We start from the raw sequence: 19535 nt of genomic DNA, 5'->3' as shown, positions 1-19535 counted from the left end.
TTTTGCACCACACCCAGTGCTCCATGCAATACGTGCCCTCTCTAATACTCACCACCTGATTCCCCCAACCTGCCACCCCCCCTTCAAAACCCTCAGATTGTTTTTCAGAGTCCATAGTCTCTCATGATCCACCTTCCAATTACCCTCAACTCCCTTCTCCTCTCCATCTCCCCTTGTCCTCCATGCTATTTGTTATGCTCCACAAATAAGTGAAACCATATGATAATTGACTTTCTCTGCTTGACTTATTTCACTCAGCATAATCTCTTCCAGTCCCGTCCATGTTGCTACAAAAGTTGGGTATTCATCCTTTCTGATGGAGGCATAATACTCCATAGTGTATATGGACCACATCTTCCTTATCCATTCGTCTGTTGAAGGGCATCTTGGTTCTTTCCACAGTTTGGCAACCATGGCCATTGCTGCTATAAACATTGGGGTACAGATGGCCTTTCTTTTCACTACATCTGTATCTTTGGGGTAAATACCCAGGAGTGCAATTGCAGGGTCATAGGGAAGCTCTATTTTTAATTTCTTGAGGAATCTCCACACTGTTTTCCAAAGTGACAGCACCAACTTGCATTCCCACCAGTAGTATAAGAGGGTTCCCCTTTCTCCACATCCTCTCCAATACATGTTTTCTCTTATCTTGCTAATTTTGGCCATTCTAAATGGTGTAAGGTGGTATCTTGATGTGGTTTTAATTTGAATCTCCCTGATGGTTAGTGATGATGAACATTTTTTCATGTGTTCATAAAATTTCATAAAATTTTCATAAAATTTCTAATTATATTATTGATTAGTACTGTCATACACACACACACACACACACACACACACACGTACATATAAGTAAGGTAAAAATCAGAGAGATGTGACATTCGACTTTCCAAGTTTATAATCTGATAAATGTAAATACTGCAACACAGGTATAAACATCAATAAAGAGAACAAAGTACTTACATGGAGGATACTTAATGACAATTTATTTCAAACTTACATATATATATTTTTAAAGATTTATTTATTTATTTATTTGACAGACAGAGATCACAAGTAGGCAGAGAGGCAGGCAGAGAGAGAGAGAGAGGGGGAAGCCTGCTCTCTGACAAGCAGAGAGCCCGATGTGGGGGTTGATCGCAGGACCCTGGGATCACGACCTGAGCCAAAGGCAGACGTTTTAACCCAATGAGCCACCCAGGTACCCTTCAAGCTTTTATATTTTTTTCCTTTTGTCACTGTTATGGATTGGAAACATATTCTATGAAAAAAAAAATACCTTGATCCCAGCCAGATAAGCCAGACCTATTGGACTGTAATGAGTACTTGGCCACAGTCCAACTAAAGTTAAATTCCATAAATGTGATCTTAAGATGTATAGAGCTTACAGTAGTAAGGTTTTAAAAGTTTAATTCTTGCATATTATCCAAGATCTGGTTCCATTTGTTTATAATAGATAAACTTTTATTGTGTGTCTCTGTAGCCTTCAGAAACAAGGGAACATTATTATTATTGTTATTATAATTATTATTATCATCATTATTATAACATTTGTATCGAAGACAGTAGCAGCTGTAGAGTGTACAATTAAAATGAATCCCACTAAAGGGTGCAATATGGACCACAGATGATGGTGAAGTGTATCAGACAGCATGCAAATAAAATACATTAAACAGCACACACACACTGTCAGCTTAAAAAATGTTGGTTGGATACTACCTTCACTTTATTTCCTGCCATTTAACTTGAATTACAGAAGACTGACAAAGTTGTCCACAATCTGTAAACTAACTTCAGCAGGAAGAAAGCTAATTCTCTCTAGATCTAGGAGGAACAGTGGCAACACGATGCAAACACGTCTGCTTTGTCAAAGGTTAGCCTTCCTAAGAACACCTCCTTTGTGCAGCACTCAGGTCTTGCCTCTGTGTGCTAATAGCTCCAAGGGCACACTTTCTATCAGATGTCTTTCTTATTGATTTTCTTCAAATTTTTATTGGCAAAAATTTGAAATATAAAGAAAACATGAAAGCAAAATACAACCAAATCCATATATCTATCACCTAGATTCAATAGTTAATATTTTGCCACATTTGCATTATTTATTTATTTATGCTTATATCGCCAAACCATTGAAAAGTAAGATTTCTGTATGAATCTAAGAATGACCAATATAACCAAAACACAAACAACACAATTAGCAACTCAAGGAAAGAAAAATGATTTCTAATATCTAATATTCATTCTATATTTAATGTACTTAATTGTCTTTTCTAGCTGTGACTTTTGTGTGTTTCAACCAACAGTTTAAATGAAACTAAATGGTAGTGATATAGTGTGGGCCATCTGGTTTAGAAACAACTTAACAATGGCTTAAACAAAATTATTTCTCCTTCATTTAGTTTGGAGATGTGCTGATAAAGGGCATTTAATGTGGCCTTTCCATCCTGACATCCAATCCTCAGTTTTACCTCTGGTTTGAAAGATGGCAGCTGCAACCAGTTATTATGGCACAGAGGAGACACAGGGAAGTACAACTCCAAGGGCACAATCCAGATGCTGTATACATAATTTCTGTTCACATTCTGCTGTACAGAATATCTATACATGGGTGCTTTCTAGTTGAGGCAGAGGCTGGGTTAAAAAGGCAAAGCTGTGATCATCAAGACAGCATGCTCCTGGCACAAAAACAGACACACAGATCAATGGAACAGAATAGAGAGCCCAGAAATAGACCCTCAACTCTATGGTTAAATAATCTTCGACAAAACAGGAAAGAATGTCCAATGGAAAAAAGACAGCCTCTTCAACAAAGGGTGTTGGGAAAATTGGACAGCCACATGCCGAAAAATGAAAGTGGACCATTTCCTTACACCACACACAAAAATAGACTCAAAATGGACGAAGGACGAAGGAATCCATCAAAATCCTTGAGGAGAACACAGGCAGCAACCTCTTCGACCTCAGCCGCAGCTTCTTCCTAGGAACGTCGCCAAAGGCAAGGGAAGCAAGAGCAAAAATGAGCTATTGGGACTTCATCACGATCAAAAGCTTTTGCACAGCAAAGGAAACAGTGAACAAAACCAAAAGACAACTGACAGAATGGGAGCAGATATTTGAAAACGACATATCAGATAAAGGGCTAGTGTCCAAAATCTACAAAGAGCTTAGCAAACTCAACACCCAAAGAGCAAATAATCCAATCAGGAAATGGGCAGAGGACATGAACAGACATTTCTGCAAAGACATCCAGATGGCCAACAGACACATGAAAAAGTGCTCCACATCACTCGGCATCAGGGAAATACAAGTCAAAACCACAATGAGATACCACCTCATACCAGTCAGAATGGCTAAAATTAACAAGTCAAGAAATGACAGATGCTGGCGAGGATGTGGAGAAAGGGGAACCCTCCTACACTGTTGGTGGGAATGCAAGCTGGTGCAGCCACTCTGGAAAATAGCATGGAGGTTCCTCAAAAAGTTGAAAATAGAACTACCCTATGACCCAGCAATTACACTACTGGGTATTTACCCTAAAGATACAAAGGTAGTGATCTGAAGGAGCACATGCACCTGAATGTTTATAGCTGTAATGTTCACAATAGCCAAACTATGGAAAGAACCTAGATGTCCATCAACAGATGAATGGATAAAGAAGAGGTGGTATATATACACAATGAAATACTATGCAGCCATCAAAAGACATGAAATCTTGAAATTTGCGATGATGTGGATGGAACTAGAGGGTATTATGCTTAGCGAAATAAGTCAGTCAGAGAAAGACAACTATCATATGATCTCCCTGATATGAGGAAGTGGAGATGCAACGTGGGGTGTTACGGGGTAGGAAAAGAATAAATGAAACAAGATGGGCTCGGGAGGGAGACAAACCATAAGGGACTCTTAATGTCACAAAACAAACTGAGGGTGGCTGGGGGGAGGAGGTTAGGGAGAGGGTGGTGGGGTTATGGACAGTGGGGAGGGTATGTGCTAACATGAGTGCTGTGAAGTGTGTAAACCTGGTGATTCACAGACCTGTACCTCTGGGGCTAATAATACATTATATGTTTATAAAAAAATTAAAAAAAAATTTTTAGAAAGGCTTTTTTCTTGGTGGCCATAGTCTACCTTTCCCTGGACCTGTACATCTTGTATCTGAAGGAACATGGTCTAGTGGCAGTAATTAACCATCTTTGCCAAAGATATTCCTAGAAATAACTAAGCTATGACAAATTATATTAAAATTAATTCCCTATACATACCAATATAATGATAGGCTTAAACTTATTTCAGGTAAGACTATTTTTCCTCCTATACTAAATAAGTTTTGTATTATTAATACTCATTTTGAGTTCATTAATCTATTTTTTAAGATTTTTTTTCTCCTCCCTTGTCAAGGTATTAGCTGTCAGTGCTTATTGTTATAACTGTGTTTACTTTCCTTTCTAATTTTCCTTTTTTGTTGTCATCACATTTTTAAAAAGAAGAATTTTATCTAAGTATAACATATTCTTATTTAAATATAATATACATTCAGAAAAGTTCATAAGTCATAATTGCACAATGTGATGAAAATAATGAGAAAAGAGTGATACATATAAACACTATTCAGATTAAGAAGTGGAGTATTATTAGTATTCGAGATGTAGTTTTGTGCAACTTCCATTTACTACTTCCCTTTTCCTCTGAGAGATAACTACTGTGATCTTTAACACAATGGTTTAATTTTGTATGTTTTTGAATTTTATATAAATAGAATCATACAACATATATTCCTTTTTTGTCAGATGTTTTTTGCCCAATATTATGTTTATGAGATGCATTGATGTTAATTCATGTGGCAGGTAGTTCATCCACTTTCATTGCTTATGGGATTGTATCAATGTATCATTATTTATCCTTATATTCTCAATGAATAATTGGATTGCTTTATAGCTTTTGGATATTACAAATGCAGTTGTTATGATCATGATTGTATTTTTTTGTTATACATATGTATATATTTGCTAGGCATATGTAATTCCTGGATATAAGGTAATAGGATATTTGTGTATATATATATATATATATTTTTGCCTTATTGCACTCAGATTTCTAGTGTAATGTTGAATAGAAGTTGTCATAAAGAAAATTCTTGTCTTTATCTGGATCTTAAGGAGGAAACTTCCTTAACTTCAAATTTGCTTTAGGAGTTTTGTACATGACACTTGTCAGATTAAGAAAATTCTTCCTAGTCCTAATTCTCTAAGGTTCTCCTTCATAGGTGGGTACTTAATTTTATCAAATGCTTTTTCTATATTTTTGTGATGGTTGTATAATTTTTCACTTTTTTCAGTTAAAATGATAAGTTTACTTGATTAATTTTCAAAGCTTAAACCAACCTTGCATTCTTGAAATAAACTCACTTTGTGATATATTACCCCCAAGTAAGCCATGTGTCAAAGAAAATATCACATTGGAAATTAGAGTATATGATGAATGATAATGAAACTATGATGTATATCAGATCATAATCATAAACATGACATTCTTAAACTATCCTTTTAGTGTCTACCTTAGATTACAAAACATGCATCCTTGATTTACAAAAGACTAATATAAACTGTAACTTTTATGAGTTATTTGACACAACATGTAATTTGAGCATTTTAACTCCTATTACTCCCCTCCCAACTTATGTTATTGCTATTGTTATGAGTTAAATTGTGTCCCCCAGAAAGACATGTTGAAGTCCTAAACCCTGGAACCTGTGCATGTGACCTTACTTAGAAATAGGGTCCTTGCAAATGTAGTGAAGTAAGATGAGGTCATACTAGATTAGTATCCTTTTAATGATTAGTGTCTTTATATGAAAGGGGAAATACAGACACAGATATGTAGGAGAAAAGGCCATTAAAAAATGGAGGTGGGTTTGGACTGATGTATCTAGAAGCCAAGGAACACCAAGGTTTGTCAGCTAAGAGGGAAGGAAGGATAATTCTCTAGAGCTTTCAGACAGTATAGCCTTTACCAACACCTTGACTTCAGACTTCTGGTCTCTAGAATTGTGAGAGAATACATTTCTGTTGTTTTAAGCCACCAAATTTGTGGTACTTTGTTACAGTAATCCTGGGAAACTAACACAGTTGTCATGTACTTAAATTCTATATAAATTTTAGTCTCTACAAGAACATACTGGCATTGTTTGTATAGTGAATATACATTTATGTTGTTTGACTCTTTCCATTTTTCTTCATTTCTTCCTAACTCTCTATCTATGCCTCCTAGGATTGTTTTTTTTCTTCTTGGAGTACTTCTATCAGTATTTCCTTACTGCGGGTTTGCTGTTGGTGAATTCTCTTAGTTCTGTTTGCCTGGAAATGCCTTTATTTTACCTTCACTTTCTGAAGTGTATTTTTGATAGGCATAGAATTCTAGGTTGTGGTTCTTTAAGCATCTAGCACCTTGAAGATATCATTCCATCAGCTTCTGACTTCTGCTATTTGGTTTTATGAAGTTTTACTATAATACACTTTGGTGGTGTTCCCTTTGGCTTTGTGTTGCTTGGGATTTGCTTTTCTTGATTTTGTGACTTGGTGTCTTTCATCAGTTTTTTGACAATTTTTGTCATTATTTCTTTACATATTACTTATGCCCAAATCTTTCTCTTCTTTTCCTAGTGGAACACAAATTATAGCTTTATTAGAACTACTTGTTCCCAATCTCTTTTTATAACCTGCTTTGTTTTTACTTTCCTTTGCCTTCCCTTCCCTTCCTAAATTTTGGAATACTTTATACTCCACAAAATTTTCAGCATTGCTTATAAAATTTTCTCTAAAATATGTATCTAACTCTATGAGATGCTTTCTTAAAAACTTTCAGTATCTCCTTTTCCATCTGACCTTCAGCAAACATTTATTAAACAACTATTATGGGGGATGCCTGGGTGGCTCAGTGGTTAAAGCCTCTGCCTTTGGCTCAAGTCATGATCCCAGGGTCCTGGGATTGAGCCCTGCATCAGGCTCTCTGCTCAGCAGGGAGCCTGCTTCTTCCTCTCTCTCTGCCTGCCTCTCTGCCTACTTGTGATCTTTGTCTGTCAAATAAATAAATAAAATCTTTAAAAAAAAAAACAAACAAAAAACCCCACAACTATTATGGGTCATGCACTGAGTTTAGTGTAGGAGACAAAAAGGTGAGCAGTGTAATAGCTATTTCTATCCCTTCAGAGCATATAGTCCGGGAATAGAGAACATTTTTAATAGAGTGCAATAAGTGCTTTATATGATAGGGGAAGTGTAGAATGTTAAGAGAATACATATCGGGAACAAAAAACTCATTTGGTGAAGGCCAGAAGATGGACTCTTTGGAGGTAGTGACGTATAAGAGGAAATGTTAAGAATGATTAAGATTTATCCATGTGAAGAAATGGGTGACAGAACATGTGAAGGTCCAGAGGTAGTTATGGTATGCTGGAGGAATTAAAAGAACTTCAAGATGGTTGAGGTATAGAATACAAGATGAATGTGTAATGAGATAGGTTGGGCCAGGCTACAAGCTACACAAAAAATTTCACGGGTTTGAGCTTCATCATGAGGATAATGGGAGAAAAAATGAAAACATTTAAGCAAGGAAATGAAAAGGTTCAAGATAAATAAACAAGATTTTGTGATTAATTACAGGTGGGAGTTGAGAAAAGGAAAGGAGTAGATAAAGATTCTCAGGTCCTAGGGTTTTTGAATGGCATTTGCTGAGCTATAGAGCAAATGTGGAATGATGGAGTTTGAGGGAGTAACGGTGATAAGATCAATTTTGTAAATATCAGGAATTAGATACTCATGGGGTCATCTAAGAAATTATAGGCAATTGGCCTCACGATTCAGGAATTCAGAATAGAGGGTTGGGCTAAAGATACAGATTTTAGAATCTTTCCTACTCCATTTCATTTTCCCATATTGTTTTCAAAGTTCTTTTTCAAAAATAGATTTACCTATATGAGATACCTGCTTATAAACCATCAGTGTCTCCTCCTAGCTACTTGATATAGTTAACTCTTTCACATAATCATGTGCAAAGACCTTTAAAATTTAGTACCCACCAAACTTTCCAGACTAACATCTCAACATATATTTTAGTTGGATACACTTTCTCACTGTTCTCTAGACACACAGAGTTTATTTTTATCTCCATATGCTTTTAAAATATGCTGTTTCTTTTATTCAGAATGCTTTGTCCACTTTCTTTTCAACCTGAATAACTTCTATTCATCCTTCAATATCATAGTTCAAATACATCTCCTCTGAGTTGCCTTTTCAATTGCTCTCATGTCACCTTATAAATGTTTCTAAAACAATGTTTTTCAAAGAGCAGATCCTGTCCCATTTATTGGTTATGAAATAAAGTTAGAGGGTCATGACAGGTACTTAAAATGAAATAGAAAGAGTAGGAAATACAGACAGTTCAAAAATAAGTATTGCCTCTTGAAACTTTCGTTTCAGTTTCATATGTACATGTGTATATGTATGTTGAATAATCATATAGACCATATTTCTTACTGTGGTTTATGGTCAAAGATATTTGGAAGTCATTATCCTACTACTTTTGTTGCTTTGCTAGTTGTCTTTCTCCCTAGAAAGAGGATGCCTTATTTGTTTTTGTGTCTCTCATATTTAGCACTGTGATATATTATAGGCACTCTGTCATTTTTGAATAAATTGTTTATGGTAGAAAATGTTTTGCATAGTTGTCTATGTTCTCTCCCTCTTTCTTTTGTTCAGCGTTCCTTCAATTCTTCTGTTAAGGACAATAAATAGTTTAAATTTGTTGATAGCTTATCTTGAATATGTATTCATATTAAAAGGAATGATATATTCTAGGTTTGGAAGCTATATTAAAAGCTATGGATAAATTTTCTGAGCTTCAACAGATCAGAACGGAGAAATTTCAGAATTTCAGGTTAGATTTGAGCTGAACAACAAAACAATATAAAATGCCACCACCACCATCAACACCCAAGTTCATGCTTCGGGGAGAGAGGGAGGAGACAAGGACCATAGAAGGAACTATAGGGGGATTCTGCTTCTTTTTTTCCTTTTTTTTTCTTTTTTTTTTTTATTAACCTTTTCAGTTGGGGGAGTAGACAGAGGAGTGTCTTTTGCAACTTTCTGTATTTTATAGCATTAAAAAAATTTCAAAGAAGGAAAATTTTCTAACTTGTTACTAACTTTCTTATTCTGTGAAGTGGGAATAATAATGGGACTTACAATGAGATGAAAATGTTTTAATATCTGTCATCAGATTTCTCTTAAGATAGGAGACCATACATTGACAATCTTTTGTTAAAAGTTGTGGTGATGTCTGAAGTTATGGGGTAAGTGTGCTTCTAACAGAGAAAATGAGAGCAATTATGGCAAGAGATTTGGTTGTTCATGGAAGGTAGGGCCAATGATGCCCTCTCCCACTTGGTAGCATAGCTGAAAGGACTCTTCAGGAGAATCGATCCACAATTTTTGGCTTTTTTTTTTTTTTTTTTTTGGTAGGGGGCTATGCTGAAACCCTCTTTCATAACTCCGTAATTACCATTATCTTTTTATAAGTGTGTGAGTGTGTGTGTTTTAGTTTGTTGTGAACATTCAGTGTGGAAGAATGAACTTCATATCTTATTAAATCCTTTCATAATGTGTAGGCACTAAGTTAACTGCAACCTTTGTGCATTTTGTGATTTCTATCATATTAGATAAAATTTCCATATATTTTAGAAGTTCAGAACACTTCCCCAAGTTTCTGCTAATTACAATGGGATTAATTCTCAGCAGATCAAGCGATAAGTGGTAACTTTGGCAAACATCCTGCTATTGTTTTAGAAGCATTCTCATGTACCAACAAGTCAAAGATGGTCATGCTCACTGGAACTATTCCATAATATACCAGAGAACTTAGTCAATCTAATAACATAAGAAAATGGTAAAGGCCTTTTGAGGAAGATGGCAGAGTAGGGGGCTCCTAAGCTTACCTCGTCCCATAGATAGAACTAGATAACACCTACATCACTGCAAATTACAAGAAGACAGCCTGAAGACTGGCAGAACAAACTCCCCACAGCTAAATGTAGAGAAGAGGCCACATCATAAAGGGTAGGTAGGACAGAGACATGGTTGGGAGCCAAAGAGACTCACAGGACTTTCTCAGGGAGGGATGCCACCACTGTGAGAGAGGGGGAGAGGACCAGACCCCATACCAGACACCTCAGGCACAGGGAACACACACAGAGAAGATGAATCCCTATAACAATTGGCTTTGAAAACAACAGGGGCCTAATAATCAGTGGGGCTTAATACCTGGAACTTAAGAAATCAGTGGCTCAGCTCTAGGATAGCTGGGAGGGTGGAGTTCCTGCCCTTATAGTGACAGCATAACAAGCAGACTTGCTAAGTTACAGCATAGAAGCAACAGTTTGAAAAATTCCTGGAATAATACAAGGAGATTTATTTGCCAATCTCAGAGCACGTGCTGGAGGGGCAAGGATCTATGGGAGATTACTGCAAGAACAAAAGAGCTGGGGGGCCATTTCCTTCCCCTGTACCCCAGCCTAGATATATGGATGCCTGTGGGAATGAGTGCAGGGCCAACATTCTCCACCTAACTTGCTAAAAGCATACCCCACTCCTGCACTCTTCAATGGACCTGCCCATGCACCCATCCTCTGCAGGAGTTCTCCAAAGTGGCCAACAGTCTCCTACCATAGCAGAGACAACCTTGTGAACATTGCATGTCAGTCTCCTGTGAACTTCTTCGGATCTATCCCCTTCAACCTGATGAGCTTTGGCATTTTTCCTGGGTGGCTGCAAGGGTCCACAGCAGACCAGCATGACCCTTGCCGGCACATCAGTTCATCCCCATGTTTACCTGTGGACTTCCTTCCTTCAATATGCCCTTGGCTAGAGCCCCTCCAAAATGGTACAAACAGAGCCAGCAGGGACCAGGACCACTGCAGTGTGACTCTTACTGGAGAGAGAAAGATAAGGAGAGAAACCACTCCAAATGAATCCCCACAGTGGGCTGGGGTTAAATATCAGGTCTAACTACAGGCCCTGACAACCAGGAAAACCTTCTCAGGGAGCAACTCAAAAGAAAGCTCAAAAGCAGTAAAATTAAGTATATCTATAAAGATCAGATAAAGGATTAACAAAATAAAAGGATGCAAAATATAACACTATATACCTAAAATATGTTAGGGGAAGGAGTAAAGAATGTGTTGAGAATTGAGCCACCATCAATTTAATATAAACTACTATATGTATAAGATGGTATATATAAACCTAATAGTAGCCACAAATCAAACCCACTCAAAAATATGGAAAAAATAAGGAGAAAGGAGTCCAAGCGTATCACTAAAAAAAAGCAGAAAGATGTGAGAGAAGAGAGAAAGAGAAGAAGGGAAGAGATAATTACAAAACAATCATAAAACAAGTGACAAAATGGCAATAAGTACACATACCTATCACTAATTACTCTGAATGTAAATGGACTAAATGCTCTAGTCAAAAGACTATATAGAACACACATGGATATGGATACACACGGTATGGGTAAAAAGCAAGACCTATTTATATGCTGCCTACAAGAGACTCATTTCGGACCTTAAAGACACATGCAGATTGAAAGTGACAGGATTGAAAAAGCATTTATTACGCAAATGGAGGTGAAAAGACAGCTGGGGGAGCAATACATACCAGAAAAAATAGCCTTTAAAACAAAGACCATAACAACAGACAAAGGAAGACACTATGTAATTGTAAAGGGAATAATCTGACAAGAAGATGTAACAATTGTAAATACTTACACACCAACATGAGAACAGTCAAATATACAGAGCACCTAATAATACACATAAAGGAAGCAACTGATAGTGATACAATCATAGTAGAGGACTTTAACACCTTACTTACCTGATAAAGGGTATCCAAAATCTATAAGAACTTATAAAACTCAACACCCCAAAAAGTAACAATCCAGTTTAAAAAAATGGGCAGAAGACATGAATAGATATTTTTCCAAAGAAGACATACAGATAGCTAGCAGACACATGAAACAATGCTCAACATCACTCAGCATCAGGGGGATATAAATCAAAACTACAATGAGACATCACCTCACACCCACCAAAGTGACTAAAATTAACCACATAGAAAACAACACGTGTTAGCAAGGATGCGGAGAAAGGGGAATCTTCTTACACTGTTGGTGAGAATGCAAACTTGTGCAGCTACTCTGGAAAACACTATGGAGTCTCCTCACAAAGCTAAAAATGAACTACACTACATTCCACAATTGTACTACTGAGTATTTACCAAGGGATAAAAAAATACTGATTTGAAGGGATACATGCACCCTGATGTTTATAGCAGCATTATCAACAATAGCCAAATAATGGAAAGAGCTCAAATGCCCACTGACTGATGAATGGATAAAGAAGTTGTGGTATATATATATGCAATCGAATATTACTCAGCCATAAAAATAATAAAATCTGACCATTTGCAAAGATGTGAATGGAGCTAGAGAGTGTAATTCTAAGTGAAATAAGTGATTTCATTCATATGTGGAATTTAAGAAACAAAGCAGATGAGCATAAGGGAAAAAAGTGAGGCAAACTGGAAAATGGATTCTAAACTATGGAGAACAAACTGATGATTATTGGAAGGGAGGTGTCAGGGGAATGAGTTAAATGGGTGTTGGGTACTAAGGAGGGCACTTGCTGTGATGAGCACTGGGTGTTATAAATAAGTGATGAATCACTAAATTCTACACGACACTAATATTACACTGTATGTTAACTAACTGGAATTTAAACACAAACAACAACAACAATAACAACAAAAGAACTGATACAACTGAACCAAAGAAACAAATATTCCATTGAGAAATGGACAGAGGACCGGAATAGATATTTTTCCAAAGAAGACATACAGATGGCCATTTGACACATGAAAAGATGCTCAACATCACTCATTATCAGGGAAATGCAAAATCAAATCCACAATGAAATATCACTTCACATCTGTCAGAATGTGACAATGAACAGAACATTGTCTAACATCTGTCAGAATGTTAACATTCTAACATCTGTCAGAATGTTAAAATGAAAAAGAAAAAATAACAAGTGTTGGTGAAGATGTGGAGAAAAAAGAACACTTGTGCACTGTTGGTGGGAATGCAAATTGGTGCAGCTGCTTTGGAAAACAGTATGGAAGTTCCTCAAAATTAGAATTACCATATGATCCAGTAATTTCACTACTGGATATTTGCCCAAATAAAATGAAAAAAATTAATTAAAAAAGATATGTAACCCTATGTTTACTGCATTTTTTACAGTAACCAAGATATGGAAGCAACCTAAGTGTCCATCCATAGATGATTAAATAAAGAAGTGGTGTGTGTGTGTGTGTAATGGAATATTAGTCAACCTTAAAAATGGATGACATCTGACCATTTGCAACAACATGGATGTATCTAGAGGATATAATGTTAAGTGAAATAAGTCTGTCAGAGAAAGATAAATATCACATGATTTTATTCATAAGTACAATTTAAGAAATAAAACATGTGAACAAAGAATAAAAGAGACAAAAAGAAGCTTTAAAAAATTATTATAATACCAGTATAGGTAACATACAGTGTGGTATTAGTTTCAGAAATACAATATAGTGATTCAGTAGTTCAATATACGACTCAGTGTTTATCAAGATAAATGTAGTCTTAATCTCCTTTACCAATTTCACCCATCCCCCCATCCAACTTCCCTCTGGTAACCATCTGTTAGTTCTCTATAGTGAAGAGTCTGCTTCTCAGCTTGTCCTTTTCCCCTTTTTTCATTTGTTTTGTTCCTTTTTCTTCACATCCTTGCCAACACTTGTTTCTTGAATTTTGATTTTAGACATTCTGACAGGTATGCAGTGATATTTCTTTGTGGTTTTGATATGCATTTCCCTGATGATGAGTGAAGTTGAGCATCTTTTCCTGCTGCCTATCTGTATGTCTTTGTTAGGGTAATATCTGTTCATAAACAGACTCTTAAATTTCGAGAACCAACTATTGGTTGCCAGGGGGGAGGTTGTTGGGGGAGGGATGGATGAAAAAGGTGAAGGGGATTATGAGTACATTTATCATGTTGGGCACTGAGTAATGCACAGATACTTAAATAATTATTTTATACATCTGAAACTAATATAACACTTTATGATAATTGTAGTTGAATAAAAAAAGATTAAGAAAAAGAAAATTTGAAGTCAAATTTCTTTGGGAAACAAGTTGTTTAGAATGGGTAAAATAGCAAAAACTATCATTAAATGAAGAAAAACAATTCACATACTTCTTGTGAGTCTCAAATCTAAGTTGTAATGTACTAAAGGTGTGTATCTGTGTGTATTATACATTAGATTATACATATAAATTCTTGCTGAAAGAAGTCTTTCAATTTCAGGCCAAATCTCTTACTTGACAGATGAAGAAACTAAAGCACAAAGATATAGGGTATTTAATTTTATGAAATAGAATATATTCAGGACTTTACCTCATTTTCAACATTTCACTTCTAAAAGTTACTCTTTGGGGAGTGCTACCTCCAGTTATGTGTTGGTCTACTTACACAGTGGCTTTCATACTGTGGTATAGAATTTTATGATTCGAGAGAGGTGCCTCAAAGATCACAGGGAAGGAGGGAGGGAGGAAGCAAGGAAAGATGGGATGGAGAAAGGGTGTAGTGAGGAGTGGGAACTGCTACCCTTCCTTCAAGTTGGACAGGCTTGCTTAGATCTGTTCTATATATTGGGTCTGTCCAAGATGTCATTTAAAAAAGCATCCCTCTACTAAATCAAAGTTTGCAAATCATTATAGCTTGAACAGGATATAGCATCTGTATGAAACAGACTTTCTCCACAGCTTAGAATCTCACACTGTTTTCATTAGTATCTTGTAAACATATGGGGGGCACCTGATGAACCTCATGAACTCTTTTCCCAGGAAGCAGCATATAGGTACACACTTTGTACACATTTATGTACCTAAAACAGCAGTTTAGGGACTTCCTGAAATCCATTCACAGATCCTGGCTTAATAACACAACTCTAAGAACCTTAGATGACTTAAATAAGAAACTTCTTGATGAAAAAGAGTAAGAATTTGGGATTAAATTAGAATGTGTTTGAAAAAGACGGATTTATCTTTAAGGACAGCATGACTTTGTAGGGACAGTTTTTTCCTGCCTAATAAAAAACAAATGTACTTTTTAAAAATTATGTTCAGTTAGCCACTGTATAGTACATAATTAGTTTTTGATGTACTTTTGACCAAACTTCAAGGATCCTATGTACTCTTGCTTGCCACACTATTCTTTTGATTCATTGATTCATTCCAGATACTTACCAAGAACAGTAGAAGACACTACGCTAAGACAAATGTAAGTGAAGGGTTTCAGATACTTGCTTTAGAAGCCATCTATATTTGAAGATATGAATAGCTTTTAGTTCTTAGAGAATTTAACCACGTAACCCCTGTCACCAGATCTCCTTCCCTCACTCCCTCCTACTCTCTTGTCCTCTCTCACCACACCGCCCCCCCACCAAATACCTTAACTCTCCACTGGATTGAGTATCCCTTTGACTTACCTGGGCTGGATCAGGCCTGGATGACGGAGGCCTTGGCTGTCTGTCTAAGCTGCTTCCAGCCACGCATGTACTGCAAGTTTCAATCAGAGGACTGTAGGGGTGTGCAGGGGCACTGGGACTGTGGCACCAAGGGCTGCTATTGGGAAAGGGGCTTGGTGGGTTTTCAATTTCTCTGTTAAGAAAAAAAAAAAATTAAGCCAAAAGTAAACCCCAAATGTATCTTATATAGTGGAATTAGAAATGAAGGTTCAATAAAAGTGAAAGCATGTTTTAAGACCAGAGAATATGGCTTTTCTTGACCTTTGAGCAGCACTTTTGTCAACATCAGAAGTATTTGCCTAGATAAGTGTGACATAAATTCTTCATTTTATGCTGCAAGCCAGCTCTTGATCCAAGATGAAATTTCTAGATGATGTACCTCTTCCTCCACCTAAGCACTGCTTAGTTTCCAGTTTCTCTCTTCACCTCTCCATAGCCCTGCCTCCAACAACAGTGCCACTAAAAAGTGAAATGGCCAGAGGGGTGTTGATATTGCCTAATGGAAGTCACCAGCCTCTACTGTCCCGTTACAATAACCCTGCTTGCTCCGTTTTTCATAGAACACAAAAAATATGGTCCTATTTGAAGTAGGATTTAAAAATTTGAATTACCTATTCATCATATATCTATTTGTCACCTAGTCATTCCTACTTCTTCAGTTACTAATTGTGGGAAGGACTCAATTAAAAAAAAAAAAAGCCAAGTAAATTTTACCTTTTAAGAAAAACTTCAACTTGCTCCATCTGACATTTTGAATTATCTTTATTACATTTATCTTGTTTTTCTTTAGTTGTAGTCATAGCTGCTGGCCAACTAAACATGTGTCTTCGAGATGTTGGACTTACTACTGAGCGTCTGTCAAATTCAATGTCAGTCTCTAATTTCTCCCACGCTTGCTTCCAGTGAATAGGAGTGTACCAGGCAACAGCCTAACAAAAATGATTCATTAGTATCAAATACCAGTGCAGTTAGGTAGATTTTTTAAATGTCATAGGCTTATTGCAATAACATTTCAAAGTCAAACAGTTTAATGTCACTTACCTACTGTGTGTGAATTAGGAACACAATGAGGTGTAAGACATCCTGGACTTAGTTTCCAGTTTCAAAAATTATAAGGCAGATTAGTCACTTACTGTCTTGGACTGTGTCCTCATATGTGAAAGGGGGAGGGTGATAGGAGAGAATTGCTGTATGAGGGTGTTGTGAGATTTGGCTAAACTACTAAAATTCATAACTATGAAGAACTATGCAAAAAGTAGTTGTAATGTTATCATTAAAATTTAAATATTTAAGATATTACATATATGTGTATTTGTATATATAGGTCTTATTTGAAATGGGGAAATGGGCAGTAGAACTAGAGACATGGAGAGGAAACCACATTTTTTTGAGCTAGAATCCTAGGTGGAACTATTAAGGAGATTAACTAGACTCTGAGTTTCCTGAGGAGAGAAACCATGCAATAGTTGTGTTCTTTTCCCTACAGCACCTAGCATAATGCTTGGCAGATCTAAACATATGTAAATTTTCCCCATATGAATTAATTGGTCAGTTTCACTCTTTTACTAGCAAATAAAATTATTTATGTTTACATCACATTGCAAAAATAATCCGATCCTATATGTGCAAAGTAGTTCAAACCAGAGTAATAAGTGTAGTATAAGTACAAAGACTAATCCTGTTCCAGGGAACGACAGCTTACTCAAATGGGCATTCCAGGAGCTTAGGAATCTTGTCTGTCTGGTTCAACATACAGTGCCTGGGAACAGTGTGTATACAAAGTAGAAATCCCAAATGTGAATAAATGCATGGATAAATGTGAAGTCTGAAATAAGAATGCCTTAATCTTAGAGTTCAGCCAATGGTTTTTTATGAGCCTGAGTAAATAATTTAGTTTATATCACCTTATTTTTCCCAACAGTGGAAATCATTAGAAGTATTCTAAAATTCATTTTGAGCCCACTAAAAGATCTAAAGGTGAGTAAAGGCCTCAAAATTACATCTAACGAGTGTTCGAATGACAACTACTGTTCTTTTTTTTTTTTTTTTTTTAAAGATTTTATTTATTTGTCAGGAGAGAGCAAGCGAGAGCAAGCACAGGCAGACAGAGTGGAAGGCAGAGTCAGAGGGAGAAGCAGGCTCCCTGCGGAGCAAGGAGCACGATATGGGACTCGATCCCAGGACGCTGGGATCATGACCTGAGCCAAAGGCAGCTGCTTAACCAACTGAGCCACCCAGGCGTCCCACAACTACTGTTCTTATAGAAAGACATTAAATGGCTCTTAGCAAGTCTACTCTAAAGGAAAAGTCAAACTAAGCATGAGCTATAATGTAGCAAGCAAGACAATCAGAAAGATAGATTCCAATCAACATATTATCTGGATTAATAGTTACAGGACATAGTAAGTAAGACTGGAGGTAAGAAAATAAAGGGCAGGTATTTAAGAAAAATCAAAGGAATGGTTTTGAAAAAGGAATAACTTTTTGTTGTAAACAAAGATATCTTTCAACTTTATTAGTGTGTCTTTGGGCATATATTTATGCTAATATTATGCTAAGGAAAAGATAGAATGAAACTATAAAATTGTCAAATATTGGGAATGAGTTACCCAAAATAATTACTAATACACTTAATTTTATAGTGAATGATGTATAGTTGTTACAAATTAGACTATAGATCCTTTCCATAATAGTCTCTTAAGAGCAAATATCATGTCCTATTCTACATTATATTATCAGCATATATTATAGCCATTGGAATAGAGAATAATCTCAACAAATAATTGAAAAGTGAATAAAGGAATAGAAAAGATGTCTATGTAGTACACTCCTTTCTTATTCCACTCTTCAACCTAAATATCATAAATAAAATCTATCCTTGACTCTGGAATTTAAAGTAACTTCTTATAAATATTGGCCATGAAAACTATTTTTGCCAAATTATAAGTAGCTCTTTCGCTCTTGGGCCCTGGGAACAGGGTGCTGTTGATTTGCCTGACATGTTATTGCAGTTAGTGATGGTTTTATCTAAGCTATTAAGGATGGAAAATACTTGAGTCAGCTAAGAGGAGAAGGGGAACATAAGGACAGCTATCCATTCTTCTTTAAAAACCCATTGTTAAGAATAGGGCACTTACTTCACCATTAGGTTTGCACAAAATTGTTGTACAGTTTGGGCTTGTTCTAAACTTGTTTTCTTCTCTCCAAAGAAAATCTGATGGTGGCTGATGCTTTGCTTCAGATACAGCTGCCCACACCTGTAAAAAAGTGGTTTGTTAGTGACGAATGCCCTTTGAGTTCCATGGAGTTTTGCATATGTCAGAGGGTCATTGCAATTTATCATTCTGCAAAGACGAGGTTTTAAAATATGACTGTACAATATATAATATCAAGCTGTATAACTCCCATCAGTTACTGTACATGGCATAAAGGAAAGTACAAAAAAAGAGGAAGCCTTCCAGCATCAGCAAATTACCTGTTCTCTAAGCAAATAATCTCTTTACTTTCTTTTTAAGGATTATGTTTGTTTACTTCTAGGAAACTAGATACTTTGTTTTAATAGTTGAATAATAAAAACAAAAAGTATTCAGAGCACCTGGGTGGCACAGTTGGTTACTTCAGTTACCTCACCGACTCTTGGTTTCGCTCAGGTCATGATCTCAGAGTTGTGAAAGTGAGCTCTGCACTTAGCGTGGAGTCTGCTTAAGACTCTCTCTCTCTCTGTCCCTTCTCCCACCCACTGCTCTGTCTCTCAAATAAATAAATAAATCTTTAAAAATCCCAAAAGGTATTATACAACTGATTGAGAAAAGCCATAGAAATTTAGTTGGTATTAATTTACATTCAGGGATGGAC

At 36.3% G+C, this 19535-nt stretch overlaps 1 protein-coding gene across 18 annotated transcripts in view; it reads right to left on the bottom strand.

Annotated features, from left to right (window-relative positions):
* The window catches only part of LMNTD1 (lamin tail domain containing 1), a 488007-nt gene that overhangs the window by 7261 nt on the left and 461211 nt on the right, over positions 1-19535 (bottom strand). For 15 of the 18 annotated variants that reach the window (XR_004286888.1, XM_032347618.1, XM_032347629.1 and 12 more), the window contains 3 exons: positions 18818-18937; positions 16395-16609; positions 15642-15813 (listed from right to left, as the gene is read on the bottom strand). Coding sequence is in view for 14 of the 18 variants with exons in the window: in XM_032347618.1 (XP_032203509.1) it covers positions 15642-15813; positions 16395-16609; positions 18818-18937 (507 nt within the window). In the remaining 4 variants the exon portion in view is untranslated. Of the gene's footprint in view, positions 1-10881; positions 10981-15399; positions 15472-15641; positions 15814-16394; positions 16610-18817; positions 18938-19535 lie in introns of all 18 variants that reach the window. The other 3 variants (XR_004286886.1, XR_004286887.1, XR_004286889.1) reach the window with 3 other exon arrangements.

The sequence above is a fragment of the Mustela erminea genome, chromosome 6 (genome assembly GCF_009829155.1).
Source record: "Mustela erminea isolate mMusErm1 chromosome 6, mMusErm1.Pri, whole genome shotgun sequence".
In the NCBI taxonomy this organism is placed as follows: Eukaryota; Metazoa; Chordata; class Mammalia; order Carnivora; family Mustelidae; genus Mustela; species Mustela erminea.
The sequence above is the reverse complement of the archived record's forward strand: the minus strand, read 5'-3'. Positions and strand labels throughout refer to the sequence as shown.